Source organism: Mastigoproctus giganteus, chromosome 1, assembly GCF_048544385.1.
Source record: "Mastigoproctus giganteus isolate SK-2022 chromosome 1, ASM4854438v1, whole genome shotgun sequence".
NCBI classification, from domain to species: domain Eukaryota; kingdom Metazoa; phylum Arthropoda; class Arachnida; order Uropygi; family Thelyphonidae; genus Mastigoproctus; species Mastigoproctus giganteus.
Window position 1 is genome coordinate 165,060,393 of NC_143575.1, and position 22,788 is coordinate 165,083,180.

The following is a 22,788-nucleotide window of genomic DNA, read 5'->3' on the forward strand; positions in this document are numbered from 1 at the left end:
CCACTGTCAGTGTAGTACCACAGAGTTAATACATTACTCTGGGGTTACTGTTTCCCATGTATAGTACTTTATATTTGTCAATGTTAAATTTCATTTGCCATCTCTCAGCCCATCTGCTCATCTTTTCTAGATCCTGTTGCAGCAGTGTACTGTCGTTAGTGTCATTAACAACCCTGCCAACCTTTGTATCATCTGCAAACTTGGACATTAAGCCTGATATACCATCATCAGTATCATTTATAAATACAGAATAGAACAATGGACCCAACACTGAACCCTGAGGGACTCCACTAATAACATTAGTCCATGATGAGCAGTGTCCATTGATTACCACTCTCTGTCTTCTTCCCCTCAACCACCCCCTTTATCAATAGCAGCAATTTGCCTCAAATGCCACTCTGCTCCAATTTGTGCAGCAGTCTTCCATGTGCAACAGTATCAAAAGCCTTTCTAAGATCCAAATATATAATATCAAAGTTATTCCCTGCATCCAGTTCTTTTGTGACTGCATCATAATATCCAATCAAATTGGTCAGGCAAGACTTTCCCTTAACAAAACCATGCTGTGTCTGAGCTATAACTGAAGTCTTGTCTAGATGATCCTTCAGTGCTTCTATAACCAGTGCCTCCATTAATTTTCCTGAAACAGAAGTTAAACACACAGATCTATAATTACTTGTTTTAGCCTTTGATCCTCCTTTGTGAAGTGTGGTCACATTTGCACATCGCCAGTCTATGCGTACCTCTCCTGAGACCAAAGAAGCTCTCATAATTATGGCTAAGGGTTTGTTTACTTCCTTTGCTGCCTCCTTTAATATAACTGGATAGATCCCATTCACCCTGAGTGCCTTTTTTATATTTATCCTCAACAATTTCTCCTCCACTTTCCTCTAAGTTATTACAAATTCATCTAGCTCACTGCCAGAGTTTACTTCACCTCTGGCATTCCCCTTCCTGAATAACTCCTCATGTGTGAACATAGATGCAAAATACTCGTTTAGTTTGTTAGCCACCTGAGCAGGATCATCAATATCCAGTGGACCAATCTGATTCATCCCTTTCCTTCTAGAGTTTACACAGGTAAACTTCAGGTAAGCTTCATGGCCTTTTTTCATCATTGACCTCTACTTGTTAAGTAATTCTGCCGGTCTCCTACTCTTAATATAGGTAAAGAACTTTTTCTGTTTTTCTTTGTATCCTTTGCCAAGGATTTTTCATAATATACCTTTGCCTGCCTAATCTCCTTTGTGACATGGTTACAGACCAGCTTATATCTATCATAGGCTTCCATGTCACCCATTAATTTATATGTATCCCATGAATTTTTCTTCTCTGCCATATGTCTCATTACTTCATCTGACATCCATTTAGGCCTAAACCTTGAACAATATTTCTTAGTTGGTATGTAAAGCCTAGTAGCTTACAAGATAAATTCTTTGAATGCTTCCCTTTTTGAATTTGCTGTTGGTAACATCATCATTTGGTCCCACCATATAGAATTTAAATACTGTCTCAGACCACCGCAGTCGCCTTTGTGAAAGCAAAAACCCTTCCCTTTACCCCCAATGGTAGTTACCTCTCTGAGTGAATCCCAATTCAGCACACTGTGATCACTGCCACGTAGTGGTTCCTTTATCTGCAGATTCTTAATGCATGAAGAATCACTACTGATAATCAGATCAAGAGTATTACTGCCTCTAGTTGCCTCCTGAACATGCTGATGTAGAAAACAATCATCCAATAAATCCACAAAACCCTTGCTAGTGTGTGAGTGACCAACCCACAAATTCCAGTCAATATCTGGAAAATTAAAATCCCCCATTATAAGACTCTCTGATTTACCGAACCACTCTATTTCCCTGTACAGTTTCTTATTATACTCATCAGAGCCATTTGGCCTATAGCACACTCCTACTCTCAATTTTGATCTCCCAGTGCTTATGTCACACCAAACTGACTCAACACTGCACTGTCCAGCAATGTCGACTGGCTTCACTTCCTTGTATTTTATGTGTTTATTAACTAATAGCATAACCTCTTCTCCCTTCCTACCCTGTCTATCTTTCCTGTACACATTGTACTCCCAAATTCCATTTCTGCATTCCTATCTGTGTATCACACAGATATATATCTGTGTGACACCATGTCTTTGATATCAGATACAGATGCATATGTATCTGATATCTGAAATATTTGCCTTTGATGTTTTCACCAACACCTCAAATTGACAAATTTATTTATCAAACTCCTAGCATTGGTGTACATACACCTGATTCTATTCTTAGCTTCCCTAACACAGCCCATGTGTTTACTTGTACCGCAATGACCCTCAGCAGTCTCTGAAATCCCCGCACCTTGTTTTCCAGGCTGCTGCTCATTCCAGTAGAAGCAGTACAAGAATCACTTTCACCTCTGCCAGTGGTTACTGTTAATCTATTAGTCTGTGTATCCCCCCCCCCAAGCTAGCAGTTTTCCGACCCACCTAACACTGCCTCGATAGCATCAGCAAATATTCTTGCACCCTTTCTATTTAAGTGTATTCCTGTAGAAGCAGTCTCTCCTTTAAACAAGCACAGTCCAGGCTGAAAAAAAAATTCTACATCCTTGAGCCTTGTACTATCTCCCCAGGGCCGAATTGATCAACAAGGCTCTCACCATATACTCCCTCCTATGGTGTCTGGCCAAAATTGTAGACACTTTCAAATTCAACCCTAATTCATGGCCTTTTTTCATCATTGACCTGTACTTGTTAAGTAATTCTGCCGGTCTCCTACTCTTAATATCATTAGTTCCAACATGTAACACAATATAACCTTTTGTGCCCTTAAAAGATGATATCTGCTCCACAACATCATCAATCTTTGTCCCTGGCAGACATACCTTGGTCCTGTTCCACCTATCCTTTTTGCACAATGTGTTCCCTGTTTCTCTGACAGTAGAGTCACCGATAACTACTAGTTCCTGTGGGACCTAGTAGCTATCGGTGACTGTGGGACCTTGCACTTCAACATCATGCCATGCATGATGTTCAAGTGCAAGCTCTTGCGTTGTTGTGGGCAGGTAGGAGCTTGATGAGCCCCTCAATTTAGATCCTTCAAGGGCATCCACCCTGTCCATCAAGCTCTCATATAGGCCCATAACAACACTCAGTTGTCACCTGATTTCTTCACACTCTTTATATTGAGCAAGAATTTATCTTGGAAACTACTAGGCTTTACATACCAATTAAGAAATATTGTTCAAGGTTTAGGCCTAAATGGATGTCAGATGAAGTAATGAGACATATGGCAGAGAAGAAAAATTCATGGGATACATATAAATTAATGGGTGACATGGAAGCCTATGATAGATATAAGCTGGTCTGTAACCAAGTCACAAAGGAGATTAGGCAGGCAAAGGCATATTATGAAAAATCCTTGGCAAAGGATACAAAGAAAAACAGAAAAAGTTCTTTACCTATATAAACTCTAGAAGGAAGGGGATGAATCAGATTGGTCCACTGGATATTGATGATCCTGCTCAGGTGGCTAACAAACTAAACGAGTATTTGCATCTACATTCACACATGGAGTTATTCAGGAAGGGGAATGCCAGAGGTGAAGTAAGCTCTGGCAGTGAGCTAGATGAATTTGTAATAACTGAAAGGAATGTGGAGGAGAAATTGTTGAAGATAAACATAAAAAAGGCACCTGGGGTGAATGGAATCTATCTAGTTATATTAAAGGAGGCAGCAAAGGAAGTAAGCAAACCCTTAGCCATAATTATGAGAGCTTCTTTGGACTCAGGGGAGGTACCCATAGACTGGAGATGTGCAAATGTGACCCCAATTCACAAAGGAGGATCAAAGGCTGACACAAAGACATTCCTTTTGGCAATATCATGTCCCGTTCCTGTTTACTCCACAAACATCAAACAGGCAGTACATTTTAAAAGGCTGTGATTCAGAGGACAACTGTTCCCCCCTCAGTTTTCCCGAGCCACAGCACTCCCATTAACTTTAGCCTTTTGCTTTGCTGCTCTGGTCTGTCATGATTTCGATTCAATTTCAAATAAGATTTTAATACAAAATTACAAACCTGAACTTATATCCCAGTGCAGCTATAACACTATATATATATATATATATTGTTATTTATTATGTTTTTTTTCAGTATCAAGTATTATCTCGGAATTTCATTGTATAACCTCCGTATCTCGTTTCAAATTATATGTATTAATTAATAATGTTAGATTTGTACAATCTAAGTCATATGTATTTAGTTAAAAAAGTACAATTTAATTGAAAATGAAATTTAACAAGATTAATAAATTTACTGATTAATTGATAATACTATACTTAAGCTAACAGATTTCTAATACCATGCTATGTGTTTTGCGGCACCTCTGTAGCCAGGCGGGGCAGGAGCAGCAGTGCGTAACACACGCTTCTTGATTAGACTGGGGTTTCAGCTTGTGACCACCAAAAACGGAGCATGCGGAAAGGTCAGGGAATGACCACCCCATATTCCCAGAGCAATATGGCCTTAGTTGCCAATGCTCCTAAAAACCAAATAACAAACTACCAAACATATGTGTTTTGCTATCTAGTTTTACCTTAAACCTTATGCTATCTAGTTTGGGATATACGTTGTATTGTATAACAATGGCGGAAAGTTATGATCAGTAAATCTATGGACACAAAGTATTAATTAACTTTCAAAATCGTGCTATCTAAATTCAAAATAAACCAAGGAGTTTGACTAAGTCTATAAGCTACTTACAGAAAATAATTTAATATAACAATTAAGTCAATAAAACGGCTGAATATAAATAAAAACTTAGCATTCACTAGAGCTGCAAAAACTTGTAAAACATGTGGATTGGATATCCTTACCGATACTAAGTAATAACCTACAAAATCTCTATCGAAGTTCAAATTAAACTAAGTATCGTAACTGGGAATATAAAGCTATTACCACCAGATGTCCACCAAGCAGATCTTGATCTCTTAAGCAGTTGCCTCACCCCTTCCTTCATCTTAAGAATCTTAATGGAAATCATACTCTGTGGGATAGTGGATGTCAATGGGAAATGTAGTGTTATAAAGCATATGCTCAAAAATAACGATCTCGTCATTTTAAATATACTAATACATTTTGCCACATGCCTTCTCATTCATTTACTGCCATTGATATCTGTATCTACTCTTCTTCTCTGTTTGTACATTGGAGGTTGAAGTAATCGCTACCCCATAATATCCACCCTTTGTGGATATTATAGGGAAGCGATTACTTCTAACTATTACTCTCAGTTATTACAAAATCCTTGAGCTCCCTGTTACAGTTTGATAAACTTCTGACATTCTCCGTCCTAAATAATTCCTCATGTGTGAATCTATATGCATAATACTCGTTCAATTTGTCAGCTACCTTAGCAGGATCATCAGCGGTTCAACCATCGATATCAAGCAGACCAATCTGATTCATCCCCTTTCTAGATTTTACATAATTAAAGAAGTTCAGCATTAGCATTAGTAGAGGCACATGATGCAAGAAAGCAAGCTTATAGCTTGCCAAGAAAAAATTGGTTAATGCTTATAGCATTAGCCAAGAAAAAAAAAAAAAAAAAAAAAACTTTCCCACTTCACTGATCCATTCATTCCAAATGTTTGTCTAGTTCTGCCTTGAATTTATTTAAGCTCTCAACTTCCACAACAACAGATGGAAGTTTGTTCCAGCAATCAACTACCCGCTGGTTAAAACAATATTCTGCACATATATTCTACAACTGTCTTTCCTCTATGCCCCCTCAGGTTTGTAATCTGAGCAAGGGGAAGAATCCCATCAGCCTTGAGCCTGCTCAATCCATTCAAGGCCTTATACACCTCGATCAGATCACTTTGCAGGTGCCTAGTCTCCTGAAACTTCAATTTGCACAACTTCAGCCCTTCTTCATAAGAGTACCCCCTTTGTTTCCTTCACCAGTCTTGTTGCCCCTAGCAACTCTACATCCTTCCTAAAATGAGGCTTCCAGATCTGTACTCGTACTCGAGGTGTGGCCTGACCATTGCCTTATACAAGGGGATAATTATCTCCTTATCCCTGCTCGCAAAATTCCTGTATATCATTGACAAGGTCCTATGATCTACTCTGGCAGCCTGTCTGCACTGTTCAGAAAACTTCATATCTGACTGCACAATTAACACCAGGTTTCTTTCATTCTCCACTACCCTGAGTGTAACACCACATAGTTGGTACCTTTCTCTGGGGTTACTGCTCCCCATATGCAGTACTTTGCAATTGTCAATGATGCCTCTGTAGCCAGGTGGGCAGGAGCAGCAGTGTGCAGCACGCGCTTCTTGATTAGACTGGAGTTCGAGCCCGTGACCCCCAAATGCGAAGGATATGGAAAGGTCGGGGAATGACCACCGCATATCTCCAGAGCAATATGGCCTTAGTTAATAATGCTCCTAAAAAAAAACCAAATAACAATTGTCAATGTTAAACTTCAGTTGCCACTTCTCAGTCCATCTACCCAACTTTTTCAGATCCTGTTGCAGCTGCATACTGTCATTACTGTTATTAACAACCCTACCAACCTTTGTATCATCTGCAAACTTTGACATTAAGCTTGATATACCTTCATCAGTATCACTGATAAATATACCAAACAACAATGGGTCCAACACTGAACCTTGAGGGACACCACTGATAACATTAGTCCACTAGAGCAGTGTCCATTGATTACCATTCTCTGTTGTTGTCTCCCACTCAACCATCCCTTTATCCATTGTAGCAACCTACCCTTAATGCCATAGCTCTCCAATTTGTACAGCAGTCTTCCATGTGCAACAGTATCAAAAGTTTTCCTGAAATCCAAGTATATGATATCAAAATTATTTTTTGCTTCCAGTTCCTTTGTGACCACATAATAGTATCCAATCAAATTGGTCAGACAAGGCTTCCCCTTGACAAACCCATGCCGTGTCTGAATTATTACTACTGTATTGTCTAAATGATCCTGCAATGCTTCTTTAACCAGTAACTCCAATATTTTCCCTGGAACAGAAGTCAAACTAACATAGTATGTAATTACTTGTGTCACCCTTTGATCCTCCTTTATGAATTGGAGATACATTTGCACATCTGCAGTCTGTAGGGACTTCCCCCGAGTCCAAGGATGCTCTCTTAATTATGGCTAAGAGTTTGCTTACTTCCTTTGCTGCCTCCTCTAATATAACCGGAAAGATCCCATCCATCCCAGATGCCTTTCTTACATTTAACTTTAACAATTTCTCCTCCACTTTGGTTTCTTTGCTGTTCCTCTTTGCATTCTCTGCCAATGATTTCTCATAATCTGCCTTTGCTTGCCTGACAAACCTCCTTTGTGACTTGTGATATCTATCATAGGCTTCTGTGTTTATATGCATCCCATGCACTTTTCTTATGTACCACGAGTCTAATTTGTTCATCTGATACTCATTTAGGCCTAAATCTTGAACAGTATTTCTTAGTTGGTATGAAAAGCTTAGTAGCTTTCAAGATTAATTCCTTGAATGCTTCCTATTTAGAATTTTTTGTTGGTAACATTATCACTTGGTCCCACTTTATAGAATTTAAAAACTGTCTGAGACCACTGTAGTCACCTTTTATGAAAGCAAAAATCCTTCCCTTAACCCCTGATGGTAGTTACATCTTTGAGTAAATCCCACATCGGTATACTGTGATCACTGCCACCTAGTGGTTCCTATATCTGCAAATTCTTAAGTGCAATGTTGGAAGAAGTGTGTCAAATGTAATGGCTACTATACCGAAGATTGACATTTATAGTTTCCTTGTGTTTTGTGAAATATATCTCTTATTTAACTTTTGCAGTTTCATTTGAATGACCTTTATTTGTAGCGTTTCTATGTTTATTTATGTTACTTTTTGACATATTTAGAATATAAAATATTATAATTTTTGCTATTTACAGATTATGTATTGTTATTATTTCCATTATTATCATTATAATTATCAGTACAAAATTTTGTTCCATTTTTATCTTTACAATGAACGATATATAATTTCCAACTCACAAAGTTAATATTCTGTAAGAATATTAACTTTGTGAGTATAATTTTGGAAAGTACATATAATTCAGATTCACTTAATTTGGAGGTGACAATTTAAGGTTCCTTGAAATTGAAATCAGTGAGAATTTCCTGTTGTCAAATTCAAAAACTGACTACAGGAAATGGTATTGTAAGATTAAATAGTATAGATAAAATAATATTTCAACTTTTAAAGATTTGCATAATAATAATAATTTATGCTCTTTTAATAATTTAGAGAATGAAAAGTGTTCAGTAAATTTTTCATTCAGGATTCCCAACAATTCATTTAATTTTAATAGGTGGGATATACAGCGAATTCGTGAACTTCGAATGACAGAAAAATTACGAAAGCGATATGAAGATGGTGAGGAACTTAAAGGAAAAAGAAGAGGCCAGAAGAATAAGTTGTCAAGTTTTTTTCCTAACATAGAAGATGGTAACTATAATTAAGAATTCCTTTCTCTCTCTCTCTCTCTCTCTCTCTCTCTCATGAACGGACATTAAATCAGTACTGTTTATATACAAAGTGATCACTGAATTATGACCAACCCTATGAAAACTGAATGCAATCTGTTGACCACATGAAGTACGAGAGTGCGGAATTAGTTGACCTACGTAGCATAGATAAAATGTCAGTAGTTCAGTAGGTAGTAAAATTCCGAGCGTGATGGGTAAAAGGAAGGATTTATCGGACTTTGATAAAGGACAGATTGTGGGTGCTCTTCGAGTTGGTGTCTCAATTTCACAAATGGCTGAACTAGTGGGGTGTTCGAGAGCCGCCGTAGTTAAAGTGTACCAGGACTGGCGTCACAATGGTCAAACAATGGCCCCATTGCAAAACTGCAAAGGTCAGCGAAAGGTTGATGTTAGAGGTGAGCGCTGGGTCCGACAACTCGTACAGGTAAACAGGCACAGCACTGTTGAAAAGTGGACTACCCAAATACAACATGGGCCAACCCGGAACAATATTGTGCATGACCATGCGTTGCACGCATGGGCTATACCCGCAGACAACCCCTAAGGCATCCTCTCCTATCCAAGGTTCATTAGCTAAAAGACTCGCCTGGTGTAAAGAGCATGCAAGTTGGACGTTAGAAGGTGTACTGGTTGGATTAGTCACGTTATTTACTCCACACCGTGGATAGTCATGTACAGATTTGGCGTCAACAGCATGGGGCTCTTGATCCATCATGCATGGTATCAAAAGTGCAGGCCGGTGGAGGCAGTTGTATGGTGTGGGGCATGTTGTACTGGCAGGAACTTGGACCCCTGGTGCATGTGGAACAATGTATCAGTGGTCTCCGCTATTGTCAACTGCTTGCTGACTGTGTACCCCGGTATGTTACGCCTTTTCCCAAATGGCGATGGTGTCTTCCAAGATGACAATGTGCCGAGCCATTGGACACTTGTTGTGCAGGAATGGTTTGAGGAACACAGTTCTGACTTCCAGCATATTGATTGGCCTCCGAACTCCCCGATATCAATCTCACAGAGCACTTGTGGGACACTATGGAAAGGCATATCACGCGTTTGAATACACCAATCACCTCCATACCTGCATTGCTAACCGCATTACACACAGCTTGGTTGGCCATACCTCCCGAATGATTCCGACATCTTGTTGAATCAATGCCACATCAGACAGCTGCTGTACTGAGGGCAAAAGGAGGACCTATGAAGTATTAAGTAGGTGGTCATAATTCAGTGATCACTCAGTGTATATAGGTAGTAGTTGTATCAAATGTCTCGCACACTCATGAAAATAGACACAACAGAATAGGACAAGAAAGGGACCTAGGTTTTTTTTTTCAGATAGCAGAAAAACTGACACACCCAAATCAGTTGTTGGAAACGTCATATGCCAGTGGTAGACAGGTGGTAATATAATCATTTGTCCCAGTCCAGAAATACCACCATTAATGACCTAGAGCATGTTAGCAGTTGAAATGAGTAGTGAGAGGGAGTCACAAATGCAGCTTTAATGAGTCAGTGTGAGAGACATTTGATAAAACTAATAAATCAACATAATTGAGTGGTTAATCATAGGAGTGCCATAGTACATGTATTTGAGTTGATGATGGTTGAAGTCCATATGACTGCTAAAAATGGCCCAATGATTGTATTCATTGGCAAAATGATTATCTGTAAACTCCTCTGACCTATTTCTCATGGCAGAGTATAAACAGAACATAAAAAATAATAAATAAATAAAATAAAAACCATCAACAACCATCAGAAAATAATTTTGTAGAATGGCTACCATTGTTACACAATAAGCTGAATCATAATTGATAGTCAGTGGAGTATATGCATTGCTAGGATGTTCTTTTGGTGGCACAGCATGCAGCTGAATAAATTGGAGACATTTGAGACTGTATAGACTAAAATTTTTCTTTAAATTTTTTAAAAGGCTCATAGATAATTTTCGGACTTTTTGTTATACTTTCTGTGCCATTTCAGTGACTATAAAGACAGCTGAACAGGAAAGGCACGACAGTACATGGTTACTATTCATTAGGAACGCACAAACAGTGGTGGACACATAAATTGCATCGCCCTCTTAAAGTTTAATATTTCCTTAATAACTTCTTCTATAGGTGATATTATGTCATCTCAAACACTATTACATCATCCTGTAAAACTAGTATGAATTGCATTATCTTTGTTTATAAAAGCATCCACCTGCTGTCTATCATAACTTCCTTTTCAGCAGCAGTTGGCATACACTTAGTTAATTTCAAGGGGAAAAAAGTGTAATTATTGCTCTTGGCAGGGAGGACTTTTCTGCTCAACATATACATAACTCGCAGTTACTTAAAAAGAAACATGAGACCAGGAATGTCAAAAGAAAATCTGTAACTGACTTGAAATGGAAAAGTACTGCAACATAGGACAGAGTTTTAATTATATACTTCCATGATTACTATATGAGTTCCACAAACTTAAAATCCATATAGAAGGAACATACTGGGATAACTGCAAGTGATAGAACTGTAATGAGTGGCCTGAAAGCATAAATCTTGTAAAAAGCCCTTACTGACATGAAATCTATGAGGGAAAAACAACTAACCTTAGCTAAAGAGCATGCTAATTGGATCAAAGGAATTTATAATATATTCTGATGAATATAAATATAACCTCCACGGATAGGATGGTAAATGCTACATTTGGTGTAGGTCTAATGAAACATATCACCCTGACTGTATTCAATCAACAGTAAAGTTTCCATTGGGCCAGATGGTTTGACAACGCGTAACAAGCAAAGGAATGAGAAGAATACATTTTTTAAATGGTATTATTAATGGTGACTACTACACAAAAATTTTAAAGATGACTTTTATGCCTATTATCAGAGACCTCTCGCGCATTATAGCCTCAGTTGCTGATGCGCCAATAAAACACAAACAATCAGAGACCTCTTTCAAGAAACAGAAAATTGTTTTCCAACATTACTCAGTGCCTTTCCACATTCCACGTAAGGTTACATTAAACAATGATTTAATATAATTTATAGTATTCTAATTTTAGCTTTTTCAGACACTGACTTTTTTTTTTTTAAACCTCTAGGTGGAGGATTTCATGCAAAACTGCGATATCCTTCTTTTACCAATAGTTTTCAATGTTGAAAACTATTGGTAAAAGAAGAAAGATAACATTGTAAGAAACACTTCTGATACACTCTTGCACCTGTCTGATACACTCTGTCAGATAGGTGAAAGACAGTTATCAATCCTGCCTCCACGTGGCAGGGCCAGTAACCTGTGTGGTAAAGACAGACCCCCAGAGCCAAAAGGGGCCATCATGGATTTTAACATTTTTCCACCCTTAGAGCCTTCAAGCTTAAGACCAGAATCTCATGATAATGAATCCAGTCACCCTAAAAGGCTTCAAAGAGAAGCACAGTCTTCTGACATACCTAACTTTCTGGTTCTACACTCTCCACCCAGCCTGTAGGCAAGTTATTGTCATTTATGATCCAAAAACATTTGGAAACTATTGCTGAGTCACCAAAAATGCTGAAGAAAATGCAATCCGGAGACGACCTCATTGAAACAGCCACCTCCAAGCATTCTGAGTGGCTATTAAAGACAACGACATTTGGTGGATTGCCAGTATCTGTTACTCCCCACCTTAAATTTGTAAAAAGGCATCATCACAGAATAGGACCTTCTTACAGTCTCTGAGGATGAATTAGTTAAAGAACTTAGGAATCAAAAGGTAATTAGTGCGAGATGAATAATGACTAAAAAAGATGGAAATCTTACACCAACACAATCCATCATTTTAACTTTCAGCACTCCTGATTTGCCATCCGCAGTAAAAGCTGGCTATTTAAACTGCTGAATTCGCCCATACATCCCAAATCCTCTTCGCTGTTTTAAATGCCAGAAATATGGCCACTCAAAGCAGGCATGCAGAGGTACAGAGTATTTTTTGGGTCTAACGGCACCAGGAATTTACCCCATCTCCGCGTATATTCTTTGTATCGAGGACAGTACGCTGTCAAGGCCAGAGGTTTAAAAGTGTGTGGATCATGTATTGTGTAATATGTTGTGCCCCTTGTTCCTCTGGCTTGTTAGCCGCCAGGCCCCAGATGGGACCTGTCGTTTACGTACTCCGCCACGTGGAGGCCAGCCAGGTGTTCCCTTAAAGTTTGCTCTGGCAGGTCCTACCACCTATTTTCCTGAGATTTCAGTGGCTAGGACCTTAAAAAAAAAAAAAAATATATATATATATATATATATATTATGTGAGGTAAAAGTTAGGTAAAAGTAATAAAAATAAATAAATATGGCTATGTAGCTATCATTAGAGGCAGCAAATGCACATCCTCCACATGATGCCTAATTATATCTGATAATTAAAATAAATATGATATTTAAATAAAATCATCAGCCAGTAGTACGGCAATAATGCAGAGCGAAATGAAACGCAAAATAATATAAAATAAACAAACAGGGAAGGGAAAGTAGAGATAATAGGACAAAAAGGTAGTCGATAATCCCCTGTATAATTTAGTCAATTAAGTCATTAAACCCAATTAATAAAAAACGATATAAATTTAAATAATGCCAATTGTAAATAATTTAGCGGTACCGCCCTTGAAGGTACCAGTTCCAAAAGACGTGAAATATCACCAAAAAAGGGTTAAAGAAACTACCAAAAAACTAAAATATCAAAATAATAGACTGACCATCATGCCCCATATCGACAGAGGACCACGAGGCCAATAATGGTCATGGAATCGCTGCATTTCAATCGTCATACAAATCATCGCAAAGGCAGAAATATCGAAGAACCAAACCTCCCCTCCATTCTCCGATAGATCAACCAATGCAGAGGATTTGCATGGCGGTGGTCCTTATGCAGCGAAAAATAATCTATAGAACAGAAAGCACTCTTGATCAGAGCCACACCACTGACATAATGCAAGCTTAACCAGCTTATATAATAGAAAGGAAAAGAATAGATGGCGGCACAGGTGCTGCTTATTTAGCATATCAACCCACTACTACCACTAATTTATATTATGTGAGGTAAAAGTTAGGTAAAAGTAATAAAAATAAATAAATATGGCTATGTAGCTATCATTAGAGGCAGCAAATGCACATCCTCCACATGATGCCTAATTATATCTGATAATTAAAATAAATATGATATTTAAATAAAATCATCAGCCAGTAGTACGGCAATAATGCAGAGCGAAATGAAACGCAAAATAATATAAAATAAACAAACAGGGAAGGGAAAGTAGAGATAATAGGACAAAAAGGTAGTCGATAATCCCCTGTATAATTTAGTCAATTAAGTCATTAAACCCAATTAATAAAAAACGATATAAATTTAAATAATGCCAATTGTAAATAATTTAGCGGTACCGCCCTTGAAGGTACCAGTTCCAAAAGACGTGAAATATCACCAAAAAAGGGTTAAAGAAACTACCAAAAAACTAAAATATCAAAATAATAGACTGACCATCATGCCCCATATCGACAGAGGACCACGAGGCCAATAATGGTCATGGAATCGCTGCATTTCAATCGTCATACAAATCATCGCAAAGGCAGAAATATCGAAGAACCAAACCTCCCCTCCATTCTCCGATAGATCAACCAATGCAGAGGATTTGCATGGCGGTGGTCCTTATGCAGCGAAAAATAATCTATAGAACAGAAAGCACTCTTGATCAGAGCCACACCACTGACATAATGCAAGCTTAACCAGCTTATATAATAGAAAGGAAAAGAATTATTTTTTATTTATCTATTATTTATCTATTATTTATTTATTTAGAATTATTTATCTATTATTTTGATATTTTAGTTTTTTGGTAGTTTCTTTAACCCTTTTTTGGTGATATTTCATGTCTTTTGGAACTGGTACCTTCAAGGGCGGTACCGCTAAATTATTTACAATTGGCATTATTTAAATTTATATCGTTTTTTATTAATTGGGTTTAATGACTTAATTGACTAAATTATACAGGGGATTATCGACTACCTTTTTGTCCTATTATCTCTACTTTCCCTTCCCTGTTTGTTTATTTTATATTATTTTGCGTTTCATTTCGCTCTGCATTATTGCCGTACTACTGGCTGATGATTTTATTTAAATATCATATTTATTTTAATTATCAGATATATATATATATATATATATATATATATAGATATAGATATAATAAAGTAAAATAAATAAATAAATTAAAAAAAAAAAATCATTAAAATAAAAATTCTTTTCTTTTGGGCACAGATAGATGGTACATTACACGCAACTTAGAAGGGCTATAAGGGATAAGCGCTGGAGGTAATAATATTTCCTAATAGGTCGGGCATGAATTTTGGTGTTTTAAATTTGGACGTGTGGGGCAGGCGCTGTTGTAAAGAGAAAGAGATGGGAGGGGAGGTGGAAGACTAGGGGGTTGGAAATTGGAAGTAAGGGGTCTATAGGGAAGATGACCCCTGTTGAAATAGTGGGGCATGCCCATGCCCCACCAGAGGAGAAAGTGGGGTGGCATGCAGAGGTGATGCCATCTGTCCTATTTGTGGATCAAAGGATCGTACACATGCAGATTATTATTATTATTATTATTTTATTATTATTAGCAGCCATATGGTGCAAGGAAGCCTGAGGCTTATGCTGCACCAGCCAAAATAAATTCCCAAGTCACCCTCAGAGAGAGAGAGAGAGAAAGAGTAGAAAGGAATCACCAAGAAGAATGATGATATCCAGCTCAGGACCCTGGGTGCGCCAGCCCATACTCACCAGATATGAGCCCCCAGGGTTGTTCAGCCTCAAACTCCCAACTGCAAAGGAAGCCACCCTGCCTTCTCTAAATCTTGTGAAATGTGGAAAACTGGGAAAAAATCCAAAAGTACAAAATTGAACATAAAGTCACATATCCCGAGGCACACAGACAAATTATGTTGACCATGCCTAGTCCATCTTATGCCTCTCGCATCCCAAGTTATCATTCAATTGCAGTTCAAATAGATGTGTCACTGCTCAACACCTCTCCAGCTAACTAGGTTAAAACAACTAACTGGGTTAAATCAACCACTGGAAAAGATACTGCCAAAACTAAAATCATCAAAGCACTAACACCCCAATTAGTATACCAACTGATACTTCAACTACTAAGGAATGCAAAAAAAGTGAACAACCCACCAACAGTATGGAAGTAGATGAATGCCCAGATTATGAGGAGTCCTTCATAGAACTTCATGCCAATGATTGTGGCCCCAGATGCCAAGCGATTTATTAGTGACTAAGCGATTCCCAGCGATATATAGAGCGTTCTAAAAAATAAACAAGTTTCTTTAATTTTCATCGTTAAATTCCCTTTATTTTTTGTGAAACAGCTCTTTATCTTACAATCAGTAAGTGAAGACACAGAAAGGAAACTCACCTTTCTTATTTTTTCTCTTATACTCACTTTTACTAATCTAACTTACACAGCCGCTTGGTCACTAAGAGGCACTGCTCTTGCCTCCACGTGGCGGGGCTGGTAACCTGGGAGAGGAAAGTAACACTCCCAGGGCCAAAAGAGCAAACATGAGTAGTAAATAACTACTAGTACTATAGGGCTTCAAGAGAAAGCTCTACCAAGTAGTGAAACAGAAAACACCAAATCAAAGAGACAGAAGACAGATATGGACCCACCAAAAATACCAACATTCATTGTCATACATGCGACAGGAGATCAGACATTAGGACGTATGTCTCCGTTTAGGACGTATGTCATTAACATCAGACATTAGGACGTATGTCTCCGAAAACATTAGAGGGTCTAGTAGGATCTCCCAAGTCAGTTCGACGGCTGAGATCTGGAGACATACTAGTGGAAACAGAAAATCCCAAACACTCCCAGAAGTTACTTTCAACAACAAATTTTGGAAGAATGCCAGTAGTTGTAACACCACACAACACACTGAATTCTTCCAGAGGGGTGATCTCAGAGTGGGACCTCTTAAATGTGTCAGAGGAAGAGCTCACAGAAGAATTAAGAAGCCAAGGAGTTACAGGAGTGAAGAGAATTAATATCCGAAGGGATGGAAATATAATTCCAACAAGAACCCTTATCATAACATTTAATACTCCAAAACCTCCAGCAACAATCAAAGCAGGATATCTGAACTGCCAATTACGACAATATATACCAAATCCACTGCGTTGTTACAAATGTCAGAAATTTGGACATTCACAAATGGCATGCAGAAACTCAGCAACCTGTGCAAAATGTGATTCTAAAGAACATGAGACTACAGTTTGCTCTGCCAACATCTTGAAATGTACAAACTGTAAAGGGGAAACACCCAGCCTACTCAAAAATGTGTGAAAAATGGAAACAAGAGAAACTAATTCAGAAATATAAAACAGAACACAACACAACGTACCAAGAAGCAAGGAGAATAATACAGCCACAACCTACAAACAAGCCAACATATGCACAAGCAGTAATCCAATATAAATCAGTAGAAGTTCAAACCGAAATTTCCATGATGCCAAAAGAATCATCTACTGGATTGAAGGCTCAGAAACAGGAGAAAACAGTGAATATCTCAATTTCTCTTCACACAGAAAAGATATCCACAAATCAGCATCACAACGAAAACAGACCTAAACTTATAAACACCAAAGAAACCGAACAGATGGAAATAGGAAAAATAAACACAACGGAAGAACCAGTATTAGAAATTTTCACAGAAGAAGATATGGACATGGACCGGCCAAACTATCCTAAAAAAGATAAGACAAAGCAGAAGAATGCTCCCTTTCGGAAGCCCTAGAAAAACCAAATAATGGATCAGTTCATCCAGTGGAACTGTAGAGGACTACGTGCCAATTATGACGATGTCCAGTATTTAATAACACAACATACGCCAATATGCTTTTGTCTACAAGAGACATACCTTAGACAACAAGACACCCTTTCAGTGAAAAATTATAGAATGTATAGGAAAGATGGATTAAGAGAAAGGTCAACACATGGAGGAGTAGCCATCTTAGTCCATAACCACATCCCAACCGAACACATACCTTTAAATAGCAATATAGAAGCGATAGCGGTAAGAATAACACTGAAATTTAGGGTAACCATCTGTTCAGTGTACCTTCCACCAAGACCAGATATACCATTTGAGGAAATAGACCAACTAATCTCCCAACTCCCATCACCTTTCTGTATAATGGGAGACATGAATGGGCATAGTCAACTGTGGGGAAACACTGATATCAACAGACGAGGACGGATAATAGAAAGAATAATAGACCATCATAACCTTTCTCTACTCAATAATGGCAAACATACGTATTTTCACTTTCCTAGTCGTATAACCTCAGCAGTAGATCTAACTATATGCACGCCTTCCCTTCTACCAGAATTAAAGTGGGAGGTAATAGAAAATCCATACAGCAGTGACCACTATCCAGTAATCACCATACTGACCAGAAACCCTCCTTGCCATCCAAACAGACCACCCCGCTGGAAAATAGAAAAAGGTAACTGGGAAAAATTTAGAGAACAGGCAATATTTAATCCACAAATCATCCAAGAAACATCTGTCGATGACGCTCTGAAGCACGTCACAGATACCTTAATACAAGCAGCCGAACAAACAATACCCACAACCTCAACCCGTTTTCCGTTGCACCAAAAATCCTGGTGGGACGAAGATTGCATGAAAACAAGAAGACAACAAAACAAAGCTTGGAATAAGTTCCGGAGATATCCTACAACCGATAATCTGATAAAATTTAAGCAAGCATGAGCACTAGCTAGGTATACACGGAAACAAGCCAGAAAAACTTCCTGGATCCAGTTTACTTCTTCTATAAATAGAACAACAAACACAAAAATAATATGGAATAAAATAGGAAAAATGAATGGGAAGTATAAAAACCAACCATCCCTAGTATTACATTGGAATGGAGAAAGCATTACCGAACCATCAGAGATAGCTAATATATTAGGTGAAACGTTTGCTAAAGTATCGTCAAAACAATCCTACACTACTGAATTTTTGACCTATAAGGAGAAAACGGAAAAAAACAGAATTAATTTTAATACTAAAAGGATTGAACCCTACAACCAACCAATTACAATACATGAATTATGTCAAGCAGTATCACAAACAAAACCAAGTGCAGTTGGACCAGACAACATACACTATGATATGCTTAAACACCTAAAGCAGAAAGAGATAGAAAACCTCCTTCAACTGTACAACCGCATATTTCTAGAAAACCAATATCCCGAAGTGTGGCATCATGCAATAGTATTAGCTTTCCAAAAACCCAATAAAGATCAGAAGGACCCAAACAACTATCGTCCGATAGCCCTCACAAGCTGCTTAAGCAAAGTACTAGAGAAGATCATCAACAAAAGATTAGTCTTTTTTTTTTTGAGACAACTAAGTGGTTCACCAATATGCAGTGTGGGTTTAGACACAATCGATCCACATTAGATCACCTTGTACGAATAGAAGCAGATATAAGAGATGCATTTATAACCTCAAAGCATATGGTTACTGTATTTTTTGACATAGAAAAGGCCTATGACACAGCATGGAGACATGGTATATTACAAGATATTCACGATGCAGGACTCAGAGGACATTTACCACTATTCATTCAAAATTTCATGAAAAATAGAACATTTCAAGTTAGAGTACAAAACACCATGTCAAAATCATATAAACAAGAAGAAGGAGTTCCCCAAGGGTCTGTCCTGAGTGCCATACTATTCTCCATAAAAATAAATAGCATCACAAAACAACTACCACCCACAGTGTCATATGCACTATATGTAGATGACTTCAGTGTTTCGTATCAAGCACAGAACATGGGAACAATAGAAAGACAACTACAATGTGCAATTAACAACGTCAGTCATTGGGCCCAGAAAAACGGGTTTAGAATATCAAAAGAAAAAACAGTCTGCGTACATTTCTGTAGAAAACGAAATTTACACCCTGAACCTGAACTAATATTGCAAGGAAACACAATACCAGTTAAACAAAGTGTAAAATTTCTTGGACTTATTCTAGACAACAAGGTGACCTTTGTAGAACATATAAAAGAACTACGAATAAAATGTATGAAACAACTCAATATTCTTAAAGTCTTAACAACAACATCTTGGGGGGGGCAGACCGTTATACCCTACTCAACTTGTATAAAGCACTAGTAAGGTCAAAAATAGATTATGGAGCACCGGTTTATGCATCAGCAAGAAAGAGCACCCTCAAATGGCTAGATCCGATTCACCATAGTGCAATACGAATAGCAACAGGAGCTTTCCGCACATCACCTATATACAGTCTCTATACAGAGGCTAATGAATCACCACTGTTCCTCAGGAGAGAACAGTTGTCACTGCTGTATGCTTACAGGATAAGACCCATAAGAGACCATCCGACTTGGACAACTTTATTCTTGCCAAAATGGGAAAACATATATAGGAACCAGGGCTCCCACTCACAAATTTTAAAAAAACTTAGATTGCAACTTAAATAAACCCAAAAAAAACCTAGTTTTCATCATATAGTATAGCAACACAAATAAGATAAAACTTACCATGCAAAAATATCTTTTATTTAATTGTAATCAGAATTTTCATCCCATTCAGTTCCCTCCACATTTATTTTTTGAAGTTCTTTCATTTTTTTCAAACGTTCTTCGTATCTTTTATGACAAGTTCCTTGTATGACTTCTTTTACCAATTCTGATTTAGGTTTCCATGTATAGCAATTTTGATTAGATCTATTTATAGCCTGTTTTGCCATTAGTCGATTTTTCACAGTTTCTGGTTTAAGGGAATTTGTGGCTTTTGTTTTTATATGGTTTACTTGGGAGAAGATTCTTTCTACTCTTGCCGAAGAGTGAGGTAAAATAGCTAGACTGGTCATAAAGTTGGATAAAATCTCATATTTAGAATTATTAAAGCCATCTTTTACATTATGTAACAGATACCATAACTCAGGGATGGTTTTGTAAGAGAAATCTAAATCTTGATTTAAACGAAATGATCTCCATTCATCATCTAGAAGATCTAGTTTGTCTTCAGAAACAAGGTGAGGGAACTGCATTGCTAAATGGAAAATTGAGGATGGCGAATTGGCACGATAATGTATCACTGGTGGGTCAAGAATATTGAGACTGGCGATAATTCCATCATCATTTAGAGGAAATCTTTTTCTGATTTCCATACAAAGTTCAACAAGAAATTTTAAATAATCATTTTTAAACCTGCTTTCACTGTCACCAAGTGGTGTTGAATTTAATAAGGCCACACAACAGCCTCCCAAATATATTTTATTCAGAGGCTTATGATTTATTGCATTGCTTGGATCAGTTTCAACCAGCTTGCACGAAGTAATGACTTCTTCTTTTATGAAAAAACTAAGAATATTTTTATACTCAATTGAAACCATTGAATGAAGTAAGTACAATCTGAAATGCTCAGATTGAAATTCAATATTCAGGCAGTTTATTTTCTCCAGTACATATCCTAAAAACAACAACATATGCTTAGTTCCTTTGGTGATCATAGTATTGTAAATATTTCCTGCACCATCGATTTTGTCAATTTTTGATTGAGACTGAAAATAAAGAACTAACGCATCCCACTGCTCAATAATAATTTTTATTACATTGCCACGGGATAACCAACGTGTTTGTGCTAATTTAGGGATTTTATGCTTAGCAGTATCTACAACATCTTGAATCATTTTGAACTCGTTTAATCATTTACTACTACGGGAAAAATAACAAGAGATATCTTTTATAAATATTTCTAGATATGATGGCAGTACCTTGACTGAATGACTAGCACATAATGCAAAAGAATGGCAAACACATGCCATTATAAATACTGATGGTACATGCTTTTTTAGCAATGACTGGAACCCACTCTTATTACCCATCATAGTGGCACAATTATCACTTCCAGAGCCAACGAGATTACTTATTTGAATGTTTTTTTCTATGAAAAGATCTTTTACAGCTTGATAAAGCCCTTCTGAAGTACCATTTTCGACACAAACAGTGTCAAGTAACACATCTACAACATCAAGTTTTTGAATATCTAAATATCTAACAAACAACGGCTAGAACTTGCGATAAAGATAAATCTGTACTTTCATCTATTATCATTGAAAACTTATTGTTTCTGCATATGTTAGAAATGTATATATTTTCATGATAGGCTATGCCATCTTGTATAAGATAAGACTTTAGTCGCCTTCATCTGAACTTGTTTTGCAATATTGCTATCATGAAATGCTTTCTCACATGCTTCTATAAGGTGATCACATTGCGCAAATGGAATATTATGCTCAGAAATGAGAGCAGCAATTGTTAACTCTGCCTTTGCTACTTCTTCATTCTCCGTAGGTTTACGTTTTGTGAAGACGTGTCTAACGTTGAACTTGTCTTAGCAATATCTGCACTTTTTTTTTTTAACTGTATTTTTATGCACTAGTAGCATCGATTTATTGGCATTCTTTAATTTCATTTCACAACAAATACAGTAAGACGCACCTTTTTCATTACTGTCTTCTTTCAACCAATCCTTTAATTCCGGATCTTCTAACCATTCATTTCTAAAATTTTGAGTATACCACCGTTTACTCATCTTTCTCTGTGGGGAACACAGAGAAAGTTTCAGACATTGTGGGCATGCCTAATTAGCAATTATCTTATTTAAAATGTTCTATAAAATAAAAAATAAATCACTAATCCATTAACATAAAATAGAAATAGTCACTACAATTTAAATTTATTATGTCACTGTATGTAGTACACGCATAAATATAAAAATCACACCAAATAATGCAATAATACCACAAACGATCACGAAAGACTGTGCAGTAAAGACCGCCTTCCGCCTACTCAATAGGCTGTGCATACATTAGTAACACGAACATGTATGAACATGTAAGCGTAATTTCATAGTGTAGAACCCTGCGAAAACTTTGAAATCCTTTTACATTTGTAGTATTTTGTACAAGTACTCGAGATATTACAAATTATGATCAGTATTGTTAGAATATAAAATTAAGAAAATTGTAAACTGTTATTAAATGTATTAAATTTTATTGTATTTACAAGAAATAAAAATAAATTTTGAGTTAAAATTAAAAATTACCGAAAAAACCCAGATAATGAGATATTTTTGTGAAAAAAACCTATCAACCCAGATGACAATCAAA

General features: G+C 37.2%; 1 protein-coding gene across 2 annotated transcripts in view; it reads left to right on the top strand.

Annotated features, from left to right (window-relative positions):
• Positions 1-22,788, top strand: part of LOC150091238 (uncharacterized) — a 382,744-nt gene that overhangs the window by 253,587 nt on the left and 106,369 nt on the right. For both annotated transcript variants that reach the window (XM_090374852.1, XM_090374846.1), the window contains exon 6: positions 8,374-8,510. In XM_090374852.1, coding sequence (XP_090230978.1) covers positions 8,374-8,510 — 137 coding nt within the window. The remainder of the gene's footprint in view (positions 1-8,373; positions 8,511-22,788) is intronic.